General features: G+C 40.1%; 1 protein-coding gene across 1 annotated transcript in view; it reads left to right on the forward strand.

Moving 5' to 3' along the window:
• The window catches only part of LOC137597079 (protocadherin-16-like), an 83,280-nt gene extending 71,532 nt beyond the window's left edge, over positions 1 to 11,748 (forward strand). Inside the window, exons 11-21 of the mRNA XM_068318011.1 lie at positions 1,591 to 1,830; positions 2,520 to 2,645; positions 2,795 to 3,004; positions 3,364 to 4,230; positions 4,347 to 4,460; positions 4,542 to 4,753; positions 4,998 to 5,149; positions 5,720 to 5,850; positions 6,395 to 6,681; positions 6,791 to 6,932; positions 7,461 to 11,748. Of these exons, the coding sequence (XP_068174112.1) occupies positions 1,591 to 1,830; positions 2,520 to 2,645; positions 2,795 to 3,004; positions 3,364 to 4,230; positions 4,347 to 4,460; positions 4,542 to 4,753; positions 4,998 to 5,149; positions 5,720 to 5,850; positions 6,395 to 6,681; positions 6,791 to 6,932; positions 7,461 to 10,051 (5,072 nt within the window). The 3' untranslated portion in view covers positions 10,052 to 11,748. The remainder of the gene's footprint in view (positions 1 to 1,590; positions 1,831 to 2,519; positions 2,646 to 2,794; positions 3,005 to 3,363; positions 4,231 to 4,346; positions 4,461 to 4,541; positions 4,754 to 4,997; positions 5,150 to 5,719; positions 5,851 to 6,394; positions 6,682 to 6,790; positions 6,933 to 7,460) is intronic.
• The last annotated feature ends 8,633 nt before the right edge of the window (positions 11,749 to 20,381 follow it).

The raw sequence follows: 20,381 nt of genomic DNA on the forward strand, positions 1-20,381 counted from the left end.
TCACACGAGCATGCACAAGTACACACACAACCCATCATCTGTTATTGTGGATCTATTCCCATGAAAGACCAAAGAACCTCCTGCCCGGGCTTCTGGGAACCATTAGAGCAGGGATCAGTTACGCGTGTTTGTGTGTGTGTATCTGTGTGTGTCTGTGTGTATGTATGTGTAGGAATACCCATATGTGTTTTTCCTCGCTCGCATGAGACTCTGTCACTTAGTCAGTGCTGACCTTAGGCTATTTGGTCCTATGGGCTTTGTTGTGGTGTTTGAGACACGTGTCATAGTAAGCCCCGCCTTCTCCTTCAAGACGCCAATCAGGATGCCCCCAGAGCAGTTAAGGGATGCAAACTTTCAGGGTCTGTTATGCATGCCACTTCTTCTGCCCAGCATGTGTATTCACCTAATGTGTTTTTATGCACACTGGTTATTTGTTAGAATGATGACCGAGCTAATCCTTTGAGCACCTGATTTGCCCCTGTTTTGAGTCCAGGGACTGTAGACCCATGGCCATCTTTACACACTCTATATTCATTACGTTGGCATCAAAGTCAACCACAACAGAGAGAACTGTCCAGCTACTATTATGAATATATAAAGCCACAGTATGAGGCGTATTCTCATTACTCATTGTCAAATGGAAGGTCATTAATTTCCCTCTCAGGGTAAAGATAGAGTCCATTGGTGATAATGTGAATTGCTTCTTTGTGAAGCACAACATAATTCCAGGATTAATATATCAACTGTTGATGAATGACTTCTTCTTATATAAAAAGAAATATGTGTTTGTTGTCTGAGCAACCTCAGCTAACCCTCATCTGCAATCTACAGAGTTGGCGCCACAAACATCACATAGGCTTAAGATGTTGGAATTGAAAACATCCAAAATATCTCTTTCCCTTTTCCCACTGTCTTCTTTCCACCCCTGTGTTCCCAGTGACCAGGCATACAGCCGGATCACAGTCGAGTCAGATTTGGTAAATATATTCCAGCCTCTAATTCTTAACAGATTAAAGGCTTTGGGGCAAGATTTCTCAGTCCTTGTTAGATACAAGTTAAAAATGTGCTGAAAAAGTTCAAACCAAAACAGGCCAGCTCCCTTTCTTTAACATTTGCGGCTCATTCTAAAGCATGAAATTGAAATTGAATCAATGTAAGCTCTTCTCTCTTAGGGCAGGATAATGAAAATGCAAGGGTGCCCCTAATTACCATAGAGCACGACAGGCCTGGATGTTGCGTGTCTAGAGTGTGTGTTTACTGTTTCTTTTTCAATGGTTGCGGCATTCTCCTTTGGAAAATCTCGTAAACTGTGGCCAGACTGTGGGCTGTAACAGCAGTGGTGGTAGCACTCAGGTAGGCAAAGCTGAACGTGTGTGTGGAGTAGATTAGCTTTGATTTGTCCCTCACACTGCAACTTTTAATTTGTTTGTTAAATCACTTAACGACATACAATAATTGAAAGTGACATGTTTTTTGCCTCTGATAGCATGCTTTCACACTGCAGCAGTGTGTAACTGTTGCCGTGAAATGTGCTTATCCGATCGACTGAAAACGATCCTCATATTTTAGCCCTGTTTCATCTTTCTAAAGGTTCTCTGTCTATTTTCAAACCTCTGGACCGTGAAGAGCAGGATGTCTTTAACCTCACAATAATCGCTGAGGATCATGGGATGCCCCCGCACTCGTCTAGCCAGCTGCTGTGTGTCCACGTGATTGATGTTAATGATGAAGTGCCGTGGTTCGAGGAGAACCAGTACGAAGCCCAGATTTCTGAGAACCTACCTCCAGGAACTAGTGTGTTGACAGTGTCTGCTTCTGATCTTGACCAAGGTAAGAAATCTGCTATCAGCTGAATTTGTTTGCGCAACTTTGGTCAATTTGACACAATTTTCTGGTGATTTCTTCATGTAATATCATATTATGAGTAACACTTCATTTCACCATCCTTTTATCATGATTTAAAAAGCCAAACTTAATGTGAAATTATGTGAAATTACACAACAGCCCTTTGTGTGTGTGTGTGTGTGTGTGTGTGTGTGTGTGTGTGTGTGTGTGTGTGTGTGCGTGTGGATATAAATTTGTGCTGACACAGTAAATAAAACATACAGAAATTAATGTACTATAATATCTGTAGCCTCCATTCCCTGAAGATTGATTAAAACAGGCGTTAACAGTTGCTTTTAATGGAGGACTTCACAGTGCATTCTCCCAGACTTAGTCAGAAGTGCATAAAACTGAAAGATTATAAACATTCTCTACAAAAGTAATCATTCTGTACTCAGATGAAGTTGCCAGAGTCGTCTGTTAGTTCACAATCTGGCTTCCAGACACCTGAGAGTGGGTCATTGCTGCCAAAGGCTTAGACAGCAGAACTAATTATATTCTACAAATGTTTACACAAGACACTTCCACCAGAAAACCAAATACCTTTTTCATTTTATTTGACCATTTTTTGTCAACCTGTTGATTTTATAACATTTCATACAATCCAGAAAAACAATTGCTGCATTTCTCTTTAGGAACAAATGGGCAGGTTACATATGGTGGAATCTCAGAGGAGGGTTTCAGCGTCAACCCGGTTACGGGTGCAATAACAACAACCAAGTCTTTGGACAGAGAGCTCCAGGAGTACTATATCATGACAGGTACTGTTTTATGATTGCATAGACACTACATATCAGAGGACTGACTGCTTCTAAGAACTAGATATTAGAATTCACTCACTGAATTTAATTGTGTCATTAACAATCTCTTAATGTTATTGTGGGGGTTTTTTTCTTGTGTTCTTGGACAGTTTATGCAAGAGATGGAGGACTCCCACCTAATTATGCAAAAACCACAGTGAGGATAAGAGTTCTTGATAAGAACGACAACGTCCCTGTATTTGGGCGTCTCTACTACAGTATAGAGGTGCCTGAAAACCTGGAGACATTGCCTCTGTTTACCCTGAGAGCTACTGACCAAGATGTAGGAGACAGTGGGGAGTTGAAGTATAAAATTACAGGTGAGAATTTCTTAGTTTAAATTCAGTTCCTTAATGATAAGGTCCACTGCCCTGAATATTAGCCTTTTCTCAAAGCATTGCTTATGATTTAAAATCTTAAATCATAATCAAATCTTAGTCTATTTAAAATTTGATGCAGAAAGATTTGCTTTGTTTGCTCTATTTTGTTCATGCTTTCCTTGAATTTTATATGTATCATGCAAAGTGCCTTCTTTTAAGACTCTTCTTAGAACATTTTTTTGAATATCAAAAACCATGTCCTGGTCATATCTGAGCTCTTTTTTAATTATATGACACATTTTTAATCTTCTTCAACTTATCATCTTATTGTTATTCTTATAACTTTTCTTGCTGCTCAGCTGGAGATCCATCTGGAGACTTCCGTTTGGACATACAGTCAGGTGTGCTATCTACTTTAAGGCCTCTGGATCGGGAGAAGATTCCTCGGTACACTTTAACAGTCACGGCTCGGGACCAAGGAGAACCTTCACTCAGCGGCACTGCCACAGTGGTCGTAAATGTTATGGACATCAACGATCACAGCCCCCAGTTTCACAGCAGCAGCTACACTGCAGACATTTCAGAAGATGTGCCTATAGGCTCGCTGGTCCTGGAAGTAAAAGCCATTGATCTGGATCAGGGCCCCAATAGCCAGGTGCTATACTTCCTAAGTAGTGGCTCCCAGAGCATGTTCATCATAAACCAGGACACGGGCCGCATTATAACAGCAGCACCGTTAGACAGAGAGAGAACTGCCTCTTACACCATTGTGGTGTGTGCCACTGACTCTTCTCCTGTGAACCCTCGTAACTCCACAGCTCAGGTGACCATCTACATTCAGGATGTGAATGACAATGCTCCATTCTTCATTCAGGACCCACTTATTTTAAATATCTCTGCCAGCACTGTGTCCAGCCACAGAGTTCTGGCCACTATGAGGGCAGAGGACAAGGACTTTGGAGCTAATGGTTCTGTGTTTTATCGTTTCGCCAACCCTGTGAGGGGCTTCACTATCAACTCACTGACTGGAGATATCCAAGCCACAGAGAAGCTGCAGACTATGAGCCAAAACCAGAGGACTTTGATAGTTCAGGCCATGGACCAGGGCAGCCCTGCTCAATCTTCCCTGGGGGTGGTTGTCATTTACATCAGGGAGCAGAGTTACAGAGGCATCCGCTTCTCCCGCTCAACCCGAGATGTCAGTCTTCAGGAGAATGCCGCTATAGGTTTGAATGATATTCAATTCTAATTCTTTTTACTCAACATTTGATGAATGTGAAATGAATGACTGAATGAATATGGAAGTAAAACTTTTCAACACAGTGTGTTTTTCATCTTAAAGGAACAATAGTAACACAAACACAGGCCCAGTACCCCGATGGCTCTCAAACTGGTATCAGTTACAGTATTTTCAGTGGAAACAGAATGCAATCTTTTGGAATAAACTCCATTACTGGTAAGTGCACGAATGGCATCATTCACCACAAAGCTGTGTTCCAAGTTTGTCATGTGACTCCTTGCTATTTTGGGGAATTAGGTGAAATATGGGTCCAGAAATCTGAAGGACTAGACTTTGAGGAGACCCCGAAACTCCGGCTTGTGGTGAAAGCTGAGACGGCATCCTCCAGCTCCTACGTTGCTGTCAACTTAATCCTGCAGGATGTTAATGACAATTTGCCACGCTTCCAACTCCAGAACTATGTCGCCTATATTAGAGAGGCACAGGGCTATGATTTTCCTATTATCCAGGTGCAGTACCTTGTCCTTCACACATTTATAATAATTGGACTTTGTTCTGTATGAACAAATCTGGATCAATGATCAGTGTTATAGAGAAATTACCCAGTGACTAACTAAATATACTATAGAATCGATTGTGCCATTAAAGTCATTTGACAAACTATAGTGTAATATCTGTCACACATTAATGTTACACTGAAAAAGGGATATTTCTATGTTTTTATTTCAACAAATGGGGTTTTCCTTTCTTCAGGTTTCAGCAGATGACCTTGACCTTGGTCAGAATGGTCAGGTGACCTACTCTATCAGATCATCATCAATGAGTGGCCTGTTTAAGATAGACCCCCATTCTGGCAGCATCACCACTGCAGCCATTATGGACAGAGAGATCTGGACGCAAACAAAGTGAGTTTTGCTACTGTACTGTCTAGCAGTAATCATGTTTTGGCTTGTCCTGTACACCTCCATACTCAGTGTTTGTAAGTGTGATAAAGTTAATCTCCTCTCACATGTTCCTCTTGTTATAATGGTAAATCTCTTGCAGTATACGAACCAAAATATTTTAAAATTCCCAGATTGTATCCCCTTATGAGGTGAAGAGAGCACTCAATGTTGATAAGTTCTATTGGTTCGGGGAGGAGACAGCCCACTTCACATGTTGATGAGTGGCTGAAAGTAACATGTGCTTGTTGTCTGAGCAACTTCAGATAAGCCTTATACTGCAATCTTAAGTGTTGACACCAAAAATAGAATAATTTAGACTTTGGTTTCATTTATTATTTCCACTACGTTTTTACTATTAAAAATACGTTCCATTCCATTAATTCTAAATTTGCAAACATTTTCTTGGAAAGAATGAGGGGTAAAATGAGAAAAAGAACATATGCTGTAATGTTTTCTTCTGAAATGGTAAAATATTGTGAAACCGTTTGAAAGTTATGATTTCATGCACTTACACTCATTTTGCTGTGCTAGGCTTGTTGTTACAGCAACAGACCGTGGAACCCCACGGCTGGCTGGCTCTGCCACACTCACTGTGATCATCATCGACCTCAATGACAACAGTCCCATGATCCCTCTGCCTCAAGAAATCCGAGTCCCCGAGGGTAAGTCTGCTTCTTTGTGGAAGTCCAGTGATCTTTTCCAAAAATATTAGAAGAAGAATACTTTATTGATCCCTCAGGGGGAAATTACAGAGTCACTCGGTTAGTTTTTGACAAGTATACAGGACCCCTGATCACACAAGCACACAAGGGGGCCTGTAAGCATGCAGTTAGTACAATCACATCACTACACGCATCAGGGAGGCAGAGTGACGGGCAGCGGCTTCGGAACTCGCCCAAATTTGAGCCACTTGTAGGGGGGACGGCGCCTTGCTCAAGGTCGCCTCGGCAGTGGCTGGGGGGTGAGCTGACACCTCCCACTCTCAGCTCAAGCTCCTGGTGGCATCATGGCGGGAGCGGGACTCGATCCGCCGATGGCTGGGGCGATCCGTATATGAGGCATCTGCTCTACCGCTGAGCCACTGCCGCCCCTGCCGCCCCGGTTGCTGGCAGTGACAGTGGAAACTTTCCAGAACAGGATATTTCTTAATAAATCTCTTCTTCTCTTATTCCCCTGCCTTTTCCCTGTATTTCCACCCACATGCAGATACACTGATTGGCACAGTTATCACCCAAGTAACAGGAAATGATGTGGATTCTGGACCAGCCCTCTCCTACACACTGCACCCTGATACAAACAGCCAAGGCATGTTTAGTATTCATCATTATGGAGGAGGAGTGTCTCTGACTGCCCCTCTGGACTATGAAGAGAGGACGTGGTACACCCTGACTGTCCGTTCATCTGACTCCAAACATCAAAGTGAGGCCAACCTCACTGTGCTGGTGGATGATGTGAATGATAACGCCCCAACCTTTACACAAGATTTATATCAGGTACAACTTATCTCATACCTGTCTTCACATGTGCATTTCCTATTTATTCATTTTACTGTATATTAATGAATATACACATACAGTACTTGCAATGTGTGTTTCCCATTAGGTGACTGTCACAGAGCACCTTCCAGCATGCAGTGCAGTCATTACAGTGACAGCCACTGACTCTGACTTTGGAGAGAATGGCAAGATTTCCTACAGAGTAATGTCAGCAACTAAAGACATCTTCTACATCGACCCAAACAATGGTAAAGTTCCATTCTACATGTTCTAGCTGTTTGTAAGGGGTTTTCTAACTGGAGTTCCCCTTTTTTAACATTCATAAAAACGTTACCCACTCAGGCCATTCTTGGACGCACATTTCTTTTGAGTTTCCAAGTGTTTGCAACAGATTTTGCAAAATATTTAAACATTTTATTCGTTATGTTACTGAAAGCAGGATTAATGGTATTTGCATCATGTGCTTTGCTTGAAATAACATTTAAATATAAGGATTGCGGCCTTCTGGACTGAGGCTTCAGATGGTTCAGATGTTGTGTGTGTGTGTGTGTATATATATATATATATATATATATATATATATATATATATATATATATATATATATACACACACACACACATATATACATATATACATATATACATATATACATATATACTGTATATATATGTATGTATATATGTATATGTATATATGTCTGTGTTTTAAAAAATGAAATGAAATAACTAAAATGAAATAACTTCCTTTAACTGTGTTCGTTGTGCACTTTGCAGGTACACTGTTTGTCAACCAAAAGACGGAGTTTGATTTTGCGAATCCCTCCATCCTCGTAGTAATTGAAGCACGGGACCATGGCATGCCATCCCTTTCATCCATTTCCACTGTCCAGGTCCATGTGATCGATGTCAATGACAATGCACCGATCTTCCACCAGTCAGAATACAGAGCCACTTTGTCTGAAGATGGGCTTCCTGGTTCAACTGTTTTGACCTTGGAAGCTGTAGATGGAGACATGTCCAGAGACAACTGTGGATTTGATTTTGCCATTGCTAGTGGGAACTCAGGTAATACTTTCCAGATTGAGAGCAGCGTGCGTTTCTTGGAAGGGCAAGGCTTCCAGACAGTAGGCAGCCTGATCCTGGTTGAAGAGCTGGACTTTGAGGCAGTGCCAAGTTATAACCTGACTGTTGTGGTGTCAGATCGTGGAATCCCCCAGCGTAGCTCCTGCGTGCCTATCATCATCAATGTTATAGATACCAATGACAACATTCCAGCTTTCAGCCGAGCAGAGTATAGTGTGGTTCTGAGTGAGGGAGCTGCTCCAGGTACAGAGATTTTGCATCTATCTGCCACCGATCAAGACTCTGGCCCCAATGGAGAAGTGCAGTACTCCATAAGCTCAGGGGATGAAACAGAACTTTTCCAGGTGGACAGGTGGACCGGAGCCTTGAAGCTGACAAGACCTCTGAGCAGCAATAGACAGTCTTCTTATACGATTGTTGTCCAGGCTTCTGATGGCCAAGGGCACTACACTTTGGCCCCGGTTAGTATTGAGGTAAAGGACATCAATGATAATTGGCCATTCTTTCCCCTCAAACTGTTGACTGCAAGCATCAGGGAAAACAAACCCCAGAATGCCTTTGTCACTACACTTCGTGCAATTGACCACGACAGAGGTGTTTTTGGACAATTAAGGTACTACATGTTAGACAGCTCGAAAGAGGGAAGAGAGGCCTTCCTTATCAACCAAACTTCAGGAGAAGTGCGGACTCGCTCTACTTTTGACTTTGAGAAGGCAAACTCCTTCCATTTTTTGGCTGTTGCCATGGATGCTGGTAACTATTCTGCTAGTGTAACAGTGCAAGTTTATGTAACAGGAGAGGATGAATACGACCCTGTGTTCACATCCTCAGATTTCTCTTTCGAAGTGCCTGAAGGAGCAAAGAAAGGTCAGATCATTGGTAAAGTACAAGCCACAGATGAGGACGGAGGTGTGGATGGTATTATCCTCTACTCTCTAACAGACATTTCACCTTATTTTGAGGTCAATAAATCAACAGGGGCAATTTCCTTAAAGATGGACAGCTACAGCAGACACATGAGTCGCTCTAAAAGAGAGCTGCGTCTAATGACGCTTGACGTGACTGCTCACAGCCCTCTGGAGACATCTCGCATAGCAGTGGCCAAAGTTACCATAGATGTGACTCATACATCTTTTGGTCTCAGCACAGACATGAATACGCTACTTATCAGTGTAATTGCAGTTTCACTTGGGATCATAGTCATACTTATAATAATTGCTGTGGCACTATTCCTTGTTAAATTGGGACGTCAGAAGAAGGAGCAAAAAGTTTGTGGTCGAAAACTAGCATCAGAGAACATGCTGCACAAGCTTGAAGAAACAAAAATAGCATCAAATGAATTGATTTACCATCAGGCCCTTCCTGGATATACAGCTGATCCAAGCAGCACTAATGGTGGTCCATATACACGTGGAGGCTCCCTGGATCCCTCCCACTCAAGTGGGCGTGGCTCAGCAGAGGCAGAGGCAGCAGAGGATGACGAGATCAGAATGATTAATGAGCATCCTCGAGTGTCAAGTATCTCGTCCTCCATGCAGGAGCGCATCTCTGCTCGAGGTCCAGATTCTGGAATCCAACAGGATGCAGACCAGCTCTCAGACGTGTCCTGTGAGCCATCTGTTGATTGGTTCAGAGGAAAGAAATCAGGGAGTTTGAATAGTACTTTATTAGCTGGCCAGGTGCCAGTCTACAGGGATGAAGGGGGTGTATATGTGGGTGTGGGACGTGGACTCAGCATCTCCCACCCTAAAGACTATACTTTTCCAGAAGATGGAAAGCCTGCTGCAGATGGCTCCCTGACAGCCATTGTAGCCAGTGATGAGGAGTTGAGGGGCAGCTATAACTGGGACTACCTACTGAACTGGTGTCCCCAGTTTCAACCTTTAGCAAACGTTTTCACAGAAATAGCACGTTTAAAAGATGAAACAGCACCTCCTCATCCTCGCAGGTCATTTCATCACAAAGCAAAGGCTGAGTCAAGAATAGACCCACCTCCTCTCATAACATCTGTAGCCCACCCTGGGGCCAAAACTGTACCTCCAAAGCCTGCAGTGGGGAGGACTTTTTCCCACTTGGCCTCTTTCCGAAGATCTCCGCTCAGTGCTGAGGGGTCCATCTCTTCAGTTGCTATGTCTCCAAGTTTCTCCCCTTCTCTCTCACCACTAGCAGCTCGTTCTCCTGCAGTCACACCCTTCAGTGTCTCACAGGGTCCTTCTGCATCAATGATCAGCACAACTGAACACAATTTGGAACACAGCGATGAGGCAGAGCTAAGGATTTAAAAACTGAGTCACTGCTGCCCCTGAATTGTTCTGCTGTATGACCACAGGGACTGCATCCTGAAATGAGTCAATGCTATTTTCATTTCTATTCTCATTCACAAAGTTGATAAAGCTGTTGTGGTGCTTACTGAAGAAAAACTGAACTACACGACAAACAGGCTAAATGGACCATGTTTTTTTAAAATGTGTTTGTGTTCTGTTGATCCGTGTTATTTTGCACATTCAAATGGAGATCCATACATGGTGTCAGTTTTTTGTAGAAAAGCATTGTCCTATATTTTTATACTTACATGTGGTTTCTGACAAGAAATGGCATAAATCTGTCAAAAGGTTGCCTAAGCCTCAGATTATATTTCTATATTTGTATATTTGTTGCTTGTGCTGTATAAATGTTTGTACTGTAAGTTGTTTTTATCTTGTTCTCCTTCCTCTGGGTTTAAAAGAAGCTCTTCATTAATGCTTTATGAATTGGGATCTTTGTAACAGATTACTGTAAATATTTACTGTGGGAGAAACTACCATTCTTGAACAAATGAAACACCAGATAAGTCAGAATGGAACATAGTGTGATCACATTTTCTATAAGCCTTGTGTTTGATCTCATATCAAAAGGTCATCGTGAATGTGAAATGGTGAAAAGTTGCCCTCGTCCTCAGCATGTGTCCGTTCATTTTCTGCAAAGAAAAAGGATACTACGTCCAATGATCTTGTCCTTCAGGTGTCCTGACTTTAATTTCTCATAACGAGCCTTACTGCTTTCATTTTTGTGGAAATAATTCATGAGAGGGAGAACTTTAAGCTACTTTGTGGTAAATGTAAAATTGTTTGCTCCATTAACAACCTAATGATTCTAGAGAATGTAAATGGGTCTTGGCGGGTCATTTGTCTATTCGTCTAATGTTCCTCAGTGAGATATTTAAGACACAGTGCTAAATCGTGTTATCCTAACTATGTGTCTAAGTTTTCCAAGTTTTTTCCAGATTTATTGTATATATTTACTGACAACCTGTAATGAAAATAGGTCCCTAGTTTTCAATGGCAGTACAAAAATGTGCTATAAATTAAAAGCAATGCTAACAAATATTTCATATGGTGTGATAAAGTATAAAATTATGACTGTCCAAACACAACCAGAGAGTGTTACTTGTCAATGAGAATAAATTCATATAATGTACACAGCCATATATCATTCATGATTCATGATATGCATTCATGACCATAACTGTTTATTTCAGTCACCTCTATAAAATAATTCTAATTTCAATATTCATTAATAATGACCCAGAGCCCTGTTGTGGCTTTAATACAGAATAGTTTAAGTGTAATATTTTTTTGTTGTAGACATCCACACTTTTAGACCCTTCAGTGTCATAATGTAAAGTAACACTAACAATCTGCAATATTTTATTTATTTTATAGGTAGACTTCAGAAGCTGAGAGGCTTGGTAAATTATTTTCAAAAACACTATTTTGACCATGGCCAAATAAACATGAACACTACCTATTGATAGAATGAAGGTGCCTTGCTGTTGTTATTGCTTTGTATTGAATAATGTTACCTGCCACTTAAGCTTAATGTTTGTCCAAAATGTATGTGTACTGGTGCCATAGCAGAGAAATCGCTCCAACTGTTCCCACATATTCCATAGAAATGTTTTGAGCAAAAAGTGCCTGATTAAAGTACTTATGTGAAGAAACTGTTGTCTCTGCCACATCTTTATCAGCCGTGCATAATGGTGATGTGTGAAAATTAATCATAACTGTTTTGTGCAACTAATCCATATATCATTTAAAATATATTTCATTTTAGAGTACAATTGAATGATACAAGTCTGAAATGGTAGTGGATTTTCCAAAGCACATAACATGACCAGTGCTCTACGTTTGATGGGTCGTAGCTCCGCTGACCCTTTAAAATTATCCAGTACTATATTCAGCATTCAAAAGATGTTTTTGTTAAGTGTGTGCATGCGTGTGTGTGTGTGTGTGTGTTTATATGTGTGTGTGTGTTTATGTATATAGGTGTGTGTATAAGTATAGGTGTACAATCAGTTGTTTTTTATTCCAGGAACGTCAAACAGTATAATAATTCAGTTAAAGGTCTTTTAAAAATATTCACTAGTATGTTTTAATAGCCAACTTCTATCATCGGAATCCATTGCATCACTCTGACTGCCTAAGGCTGAACAATACTACTACTTGAAGAAACAGCTGAAACTTGACCAGAACTCTTTGGCAGCTCTAAGGCCTACCTACGACTAGTCTTGGAGCTGAAATCTAAAACCATAGCATTCTGAGTATTCAAGAAACACACACAAACAGACACACACACAAACACACACACACACACACACATACACACACACACACACACACACACAAAACTGAATATGTGTGTGTATTTTTTGTCCCCAGACTGAAAATATGGGTGGAGCTGGACAGACCAATAATACATGAACTCTGGAGTGAAAACAGGCTCAAGTTATGAGATAAATGCTGTGACCCGAACTGAGAACTTATGATCAGAGGCCAGCGTATACACAACAGAACCGACAATATGAGAAAGAGGGCATAAGCCAAATCATTACTCAAAGCTTAAATTAAAGGCTGAGGGTAAACCAAATGTAATATATAATTTTCCCATCAACACAAAGTGAATACACAGGAGACTACAATTTTCAGTTCCGTACTGCGCTGTTACCTTCACAAGCACAGCTCTGAGCCTCCTTTATACTTGTATTCTGTATTCTTAAGACACCTATATTTTTTTCACATAACAAATACTTAAATTCCTGTATGTATGCTGTATTTGTTATGTATGCTGTATTTTTTCCCCCTATTTTTGAACTTGAGGGGAGATTGACTCCAATATCTACTGGGTCACAGTTCTCCAGTTGTAGCAAAGAGAGAGAAGAGAATATTACCTTAAGTGCATCCTACCTTTAGTCTATAGTTTGACATTCTCTACAATTAAAATTCTAGTTCTTTTCTATCAGTACAAATTAAATTGAACCGTGGCCTCACATTGATGTTAATAAATCATTATATGTGAATGATATTTTGTGTAAATCTGCCAGCATTCAAAATTAATCTACAATGCCACATGATCTACAGTACACATATTTCCACGGTTTTCTGATTATTGCTGCTTCCAAATTCAATTCCTTTGGTACAGGATCCACTGACCAAGGGAATGACTTCTAAATTGAATTTGGAAATAATTAAGAGGTTAGTGCTGCCTGTCCCAATTGGCATTGCCCTTGTCACTCATTTTTCCAAATCTCTACTGGAAGTTGTAAATATGTTAGCAGGAGTACTATTGATGATGGACAAGAATATGAGAACATAAAAGTAGCCCTAAAATATAGGCTCTCATAATTTTTTTAAAAATGTGTGGCTGTACTATTTCTGTTGTGTTTGTTAAGCTGCCCATTGTTTCTGCCCTTAAAGGAAGCATCCAGCCTTTGAAATCCTTGAGCCTGTTTAATAATTAAAGTATGCTTTTTCATATTAAACACTTCCATACATTGATCAAATGACAAATCAACTTATCACTTAGTAATTAAACCCATTAATTACTTGTATCTTCATGGTAACCGTAATAGAGTTCTTCAAAAGATATTCAATATTCTCTTTTTTTCCAAGACAGTAAGAATACAAATTGTCCAGCTGTAAAAGTAAGACAGGGGTACCTGTAAAAACAAGTTCAAAGTGACTTATAACAATATGATGACACATTATACATTGTATTAAATTCTTGACAATATGTTCATGAATGACGAATCAAATTTACTCAAAAATGTATAAGCTACAAAAGACATTGTGACCTTCTAATTTTCAACCATCATAAATTGTACAGGAATGACTTCACATAACCTATATATTTTGTGAATAGTTCCGCTTACTTTTTGCCAACCCTTTCTAAATAGAAACAAATTCATCTGGAGAAATATTTTCTTCTTGCTATCTGATTACAGTTGTATATTGTGGATATTGCGATTGTTGCATTGCTTCCATTCTTTGTCCACTTTTTACCCCAGGACAGCTCCTGGACTCACGAATGCACCCGCCATTTGGAAAGCCAATAAGGTACGTCGCGGATCTTTGCTGCTGTGGTCAAACAAGCTGTTAGTTATTATCAACAAGTCGACTAGAATCGCCCTTTGTCGAGCACATACCTCTGCTGAGGCAAGATGTCTACATGTGTTAGGCTTGCCATACCCTTGCCCCAGTCCTTCAGGAAGTTTTGAGGATATGTGTTATGCAGTGTTTGTGCAGTCTAAAAACAAAAAAGGCGCTTTCCAGCAATGATATTTTTCCTGTCCATTTATCTGAGTAAATGTAATGGTTGCTTTTCTTAACTAACCTTCCACCATGTTTAACGCAAATTGGATAAGTAGATTTTATTATGGTGTGTTGTCACAAACAGAACATGCGATGAACAATAACTTCTGAGTGTTGGTAAATGCTTCATAGACAGAATTATGTCAGTGACCTACTGGCACAATGTGACTCCTCAGAGGTTCTTCTGGCCCAGTCGAGGACAACACAAACTTAGAACTTAACAGGTGTGGCTGACAATATATTTAGGGTATAAATGTAAAGGAAAAGAAAACTATAGATAATATGAGTGTGGATTTACACCTAAAATCTACAATGAGTGAAATGTGGAACCAAACATTGGAGAACTCTCTTTGCATAGCTGCTCCTCTAACAAGGAAACAGGGCAAATAATCCAGACCAGAATGTCACATGTTGTCAGGAGAAGAAGGGTTTCGAGCTGCGTGCCCACCTGAGCCAAAAAATTAACCCTGACTCAGATGTTCCAAAGACCTTTCATGGTCTTTAGCATCAGAGAGCTTATGTAGTGCTGAAGGCATAATGACTCCAACGACTGGAGAACATAATGGTTTTAATATGGGCTCTGCAGAAGAGATTGTGCCACGGGTCTCTCGCAACGTCTTATGTTCAAAAGCAATGCAATAATGAAGCCTTGAGTCAGACTCTGTATTTTGATCTTCAACGTGAAGTACAGTATATGATGTAGGAGATATTGTGTGAATCCCAGCTGTAGAGGCATACAGTATCAGTATGTGAAGTGAAGCACAGTGAAGGATGCTGGTTTATGGACATAAGGGATTCTTTGCATTCTGGTGTGAGCTGGTTTATGCTGGTCCTTCAGTAAGGAGCAGACTCTATCCTGGAGGAGCAAAGGATACTGCCAACTAAAATGAGGCCAGATCAGAGAGAAGTTTTGCTGCTCTTGCTTGGATTACACATAAACCCATCATACCTGCAGCTTGCACGGAAGTCTCCGCTCCCTGTTCCCTCAATAGAGGGCCAGGCTCCAGGGATGCTCCATCCTCTGCTTACCACAATCCTTTCTCCAAACACTCCAGAGAGACATTTTCCTCCCTCTGATCATCTTTTCTCTCACAAGTTCTGTTTTTTCCCCTGCTCTCTCCTCAAGGTCTTGCCAGGCTACTTGCGTGACTAGAGTGAGTGGAAAAAAGGTTTCAAAAACCATTGGCACGCGAGCCCCAAATCTATTTTGGGAGAGGGTTCTTTTTTCTTTGAAAACACAAAAGCCACAGGGAGAAATAGGCAAAACTGGGGTGAAGGGGGTCTGTTTCTCATTTGGGCAGGCCTGCCTCCTGTCCTGCCCCGCCACTGTCAGAACTACCGCACTATGGGGAAACAGGGTGGCTCAGACTAGGGAGGAGAAGTGTTTTTCCTGCAAAACCATGGCCAAAACTATGAACCCTTATTTTACTGCTTGTCACTTAGCAAACGGCCTAACCCAGTTCCCATTAGACCATCTGCTTATGTTAGGTTTGATTGTTTTTTTAATAAATGTTTCACCTCTTTTAACAGTTAATCTTAAATCTATCACGATCAAATTACAACATTCAAATGTGTGCTTCATTGTTAATTAGTTTTAATCAGGCAAACTTTGGTAGTCCTGACGTATTTACTGCTGTGTAGCCCATGGCTTTATTCTATCCTGTCATGATAAGTTGTTGCAGTTACTGTGTGAGTAAGTTTGGGGAGGAGACAAATGATGCGATCTGTCTTCAATAAAATATGTATGAAGTACGTTTTTTGTTTGAGATAGCAGAATATCTAGTTCACTATTTAAATTGTTCGACAGTAATATAATGCCAGCAGGCCTGAATCAACAACAAGCATGGTCAATTCCAAGTAAAAAGTTCAATCAGTTATTTGCATGACCGTAAAACAATTAACATGGGTTTGGAGTAATTTTAAAACTGCCCAATGTCGTGCTGTTGTTTCACCGAGTTACAAAATGACACAGGATAAATGTCTGAGAAATACGGTTATAAATTAAAATGATGATTATGTCAGACTTTTATGTAGATTTAATCATGGTGATAACAAATCTGGGATTATTATGACAACAGTTGTAATTATGCTGATTTGGACAAGTGATGCTGCAGTCTGTCGATCTGATGGGCCAACACATTATGGCATGAGTGAATATGGAGAGCTTTGTTGTTGTAGTCATGTATACTGACTCACTGCAGTGTGCTGCTGCACTGATGACAAAGTCTTTCCCAGCACTGATTCTGTGATGGGAAATTTCTTGTTGCAATCTACTCGGAAATATACTGTGCCCTCATCCAATTCTATCCTCTCTATTTCACTACACTACCACAGTTTGGTACATGGAGAAATATGCTATTTCTCTGTTTTGTTTGAGAATGTACAAACTTAGATTGCTTGTTGCCCATTTGAAACATCTCATATGCAAAATGCTTGTTTATCTAAATGAACACTAATGAAAAGCAAAGCGAGCTAATTCTGGTTCAGTCAAACTTCAGCTTACTCAACAGGTACTTGAGTGCTTTGCTGTATATTAAGCTGCCCTGTGTTTACATTCAGTCATTTTCTCTGCAGGGGTTTTGTCCAAATTTGAGCTGGATCCCATAGAGATATTGAACTAAAGAAAATATTTTTAACTCTCACTAACAAGGTTAGACCAATATAGTGAATTCAAGAGCCTGGTTTACTCTTTGTTTAGTTTTGTCTGGATTCTCTTTTATTTTGCTTTTAGTAAGCACAGAATGGATCATTATGACATTCTGTTAGAAATTTCCAATGACAAACCAAATGTATTTTTAGTTTATTTCAAATAAATTATTGTCAAAGGTTATCTCACTGTTTTTCTCATCACAATCTACCATTGAACAATAACAAACAATAACAATATATTAATGACAGTACAGTATGTCTATTAGTATTTTTTTTTATATTAGGTGGATCAAAACAATCAAATTGAAGGAGGAGAAATCAACTTTAAGGATAAAGAAATAAAATATGAAATCCACTCTGTTCAAATTAAATAATGATTATCTTTCTCTCAGTGAGTCACACATACAGGTCCCCACTATACATGGGGAGAAATTGTATTTATTGCACTGCTTTGAGAACAGCCACAGGAAGCTTCAATTAAAACTGAAATTTTATGTTTGTTCATTTAATTATACTCATGAGGAGAAAACAGGGAGAAGGATTATAAGCTTTATCAAGTCATGTAGACATTTTTCCAGACAGATTTAGTCTGATAAACCAACATTTCAATCCATCTGTTGTAGCACAGAATCATCACATGCTTTAAAAGATATCTCAACACTCGATTATCCTCCTAAGATGCCTAAATCTGTGACTATGAAAATAAGTGATGACAAGCATAAGATGACCAGAAGACTCTCTTCCCTGCTCTTATTAAACTATCATAATGTACATTACAATTTATGTAGTCATCACAATAAAAACAAAAATACCAGTTATAATCTGACATAGCGAAACAGGTTTATTAATTAAAAATACTGTACAGTATACTGTATCTAACTATAGAGATCACAGATCGCTCCTGGCCATGTGGGGTTCAGACCTTAAATTATTCAAAGAAGTCACACATTAACCTCTGACTATAATGTCTGCTGATACAAACTTGTTACAGGCTACAATGTTTAGCCTGTGGTGAATATATTAGTCACTGATGACCCTTGGGCATTCAGTATCAGCTTAGAGAGTTTCTTTTTTAATATTTACTTCCTTAGACAAACATCATTATTTCACAGTGTTAATTTTCCAGTGGAAAACACCTGATTCAGAACATTTAAAAAATAGGTAGGTACTCCTTGATGCTAAGGAAACCCCTGACATAAAAATATACCAAAAGCAAAGAGGCAATTCCAAGTGATTTGCCGTGAAACTTGATCAACAGATTGATAAACAGATCTTTCCTTGAACTCATTGCCTTTTGGAGCCTGGCCTTTAAATTGAAATGTGTTTCTGCTTGGCATTAAAGCACAGCATAACACAGCATTGTTTTTGTTTTCTTTGAGCCAGAGGGATTCCAGCATGGTCCCACCAGATGCAAGCATCATTGCCTGCCTTGAGGTTTGAAAAGTGGTTTGACATCTTTAACTTCATCAGTCACTGCACACTTTCTCTCATTTGAATATAATACTCGACTCGTGGAAAAAGGTTAGGTCCACCAGTAAGGTTGCAGGGGCATCAATAATTTATGATGATCCTGATATTTATGTCAAATAAACACACTCTCTTGTGCTTTGAGGATTTATCGAGACCATGTGGCTGTGCTCAACTGCCAAAGATTTTCCTTTTTTCTCAGCCATACTATCCTCTCATCTCAATGAAGGGTGATGAGATTAGTAATGCTGAATGGGTATGGAAGCACGAAGGAGCACAGTTACTTAATTGTGTGCTTTCCAAGCTACAGCTCACAAATTTCCTAAAATTGTCATTATTGTTATTCAGAACACAAGCTTACCAAATGTATTTCAGATATTTCAGACAAACAAAGTCTATTACACCTCCTGCAGTCACAAAGCTGCTCGATGACTTCTGGAATTTTCTTTTTCTATTTTTTTTTTTTCTTCAGAAATAGACACAATTCTTTGGCAGTGGTTCCATTATACTGCAGGACCTGAGGAACAAGATCTTAGTTACTTCTCCTTCGAGTCAAGAACTGAGCCACGCCTGGGACATGGAAACACAAATAATTGCAATCAACAGCAGTGGGGGGGGGGGGGCAGTGGCTCAGTGGTAGAGCAGACGTCTTGAAGACAGATCGCCCAGCCATCGGTGGCTCGAGTCCCAATCCCTCCAGGACATCCCTCGGAGTGTGAGCAGACGATCGGAGGCATCGGCTCACCTCCCAGCCACTGCCGAGGTGTCCCTGAGCAAGGCGCCGTCCCCCCCACAAGATGTTCATTGGGGTGCAATCCCCCATGCACGCCCCGTCACTCTGCCTCCCTCGATATACTGTTTGCTGTGATTGCATTCCTATAGGCCCCAAGTGTGTTGTGTTCAGGGGCCTGTACGTAGACATGTATGTCTATATATGCATATGACTGTAAGGAGTGTAATGCGAGAGTGAAAAAGATAATTTTCCTGTAGGGGATTATTAAAGTAAACTTTCTTCTTCTTCTTAACAACGTTTGTTTCACAGAACACGCATCAGTGCTGAAACCCACTATGGTGTGCTTGTAATCCTGTTTCAAAGTTCTACCAAATTATAACCACCTACAATCAGTAGCAACGTAATAATTTCTCATTTCATTCTGGGTGCTTGATCTGATAACGTAAGAGAGGGGGGTCTGATCAGATCACTCCATGTATCTGCAGATTTAGAATGGGTGAATAGTGCTCCTTTATTCAAATATCAGCATTATTAAGGCTGTAATCTTTACAGAGAGCATTTATGAATATGAGAAGTGACCATGCCAATAAAATCCTTCATTGTTTACCCATGAATATTAAAAAGTAATTTAAAGTGTCATCACACATCCGTTCTCATCTGTGATTCTTACCATGTGTGGATTCCCAGGCTGAAATTAACATTAATAAACTCACTGAAGTCATATGAGTGGCTAACTAAACTATCACTTTCTTGACAGCAGTGAGAATATTTAACATCTCAGGCTGTTCTCGATCTCTGTTTGGCTTTGTTAACTGACTCCTGAGCAAGAAACAGTCAGCAGTAGTTAGTCAGTTAGTTACTACAGCAACATGTTAAGCTATCTAGTAGTGACCTCTTGAGCTGCCAAGAGCTCAGGCTGAGTCATGTGGGCACATTAGGTAGAAAGCCTAAAAACATTTTACTCATAAAACATGATCTAGTTTTGCCAAAAGCAGAAACAGAATACCACATTTATACATTAAAAGACTGAAAACAATGGAAAAATGTTGTAGGTTGTTTTTATAGGTGTACTGTATACATTTTTTAATTGAGGCTATTGTATGATTGTACACACTGTCTCAAAGGGTGAAAAGGTAT

The sequence above is a fragment of the Antennarius striatus genome, chromosome 6, assembly GCF_040054535.1.
Source record: "Antennarius striatus isolate MH-2024 chromosome 6, ASM4005453v1, whole genome shotgun sequence".
Taxonomy (NCBI): domain Eukaryota; kingdom Metazoa; phylum Chordata; class Actinopteri; order Lophiiformes; family Antennariidae; genus Antennarius; species Antennarius striatus.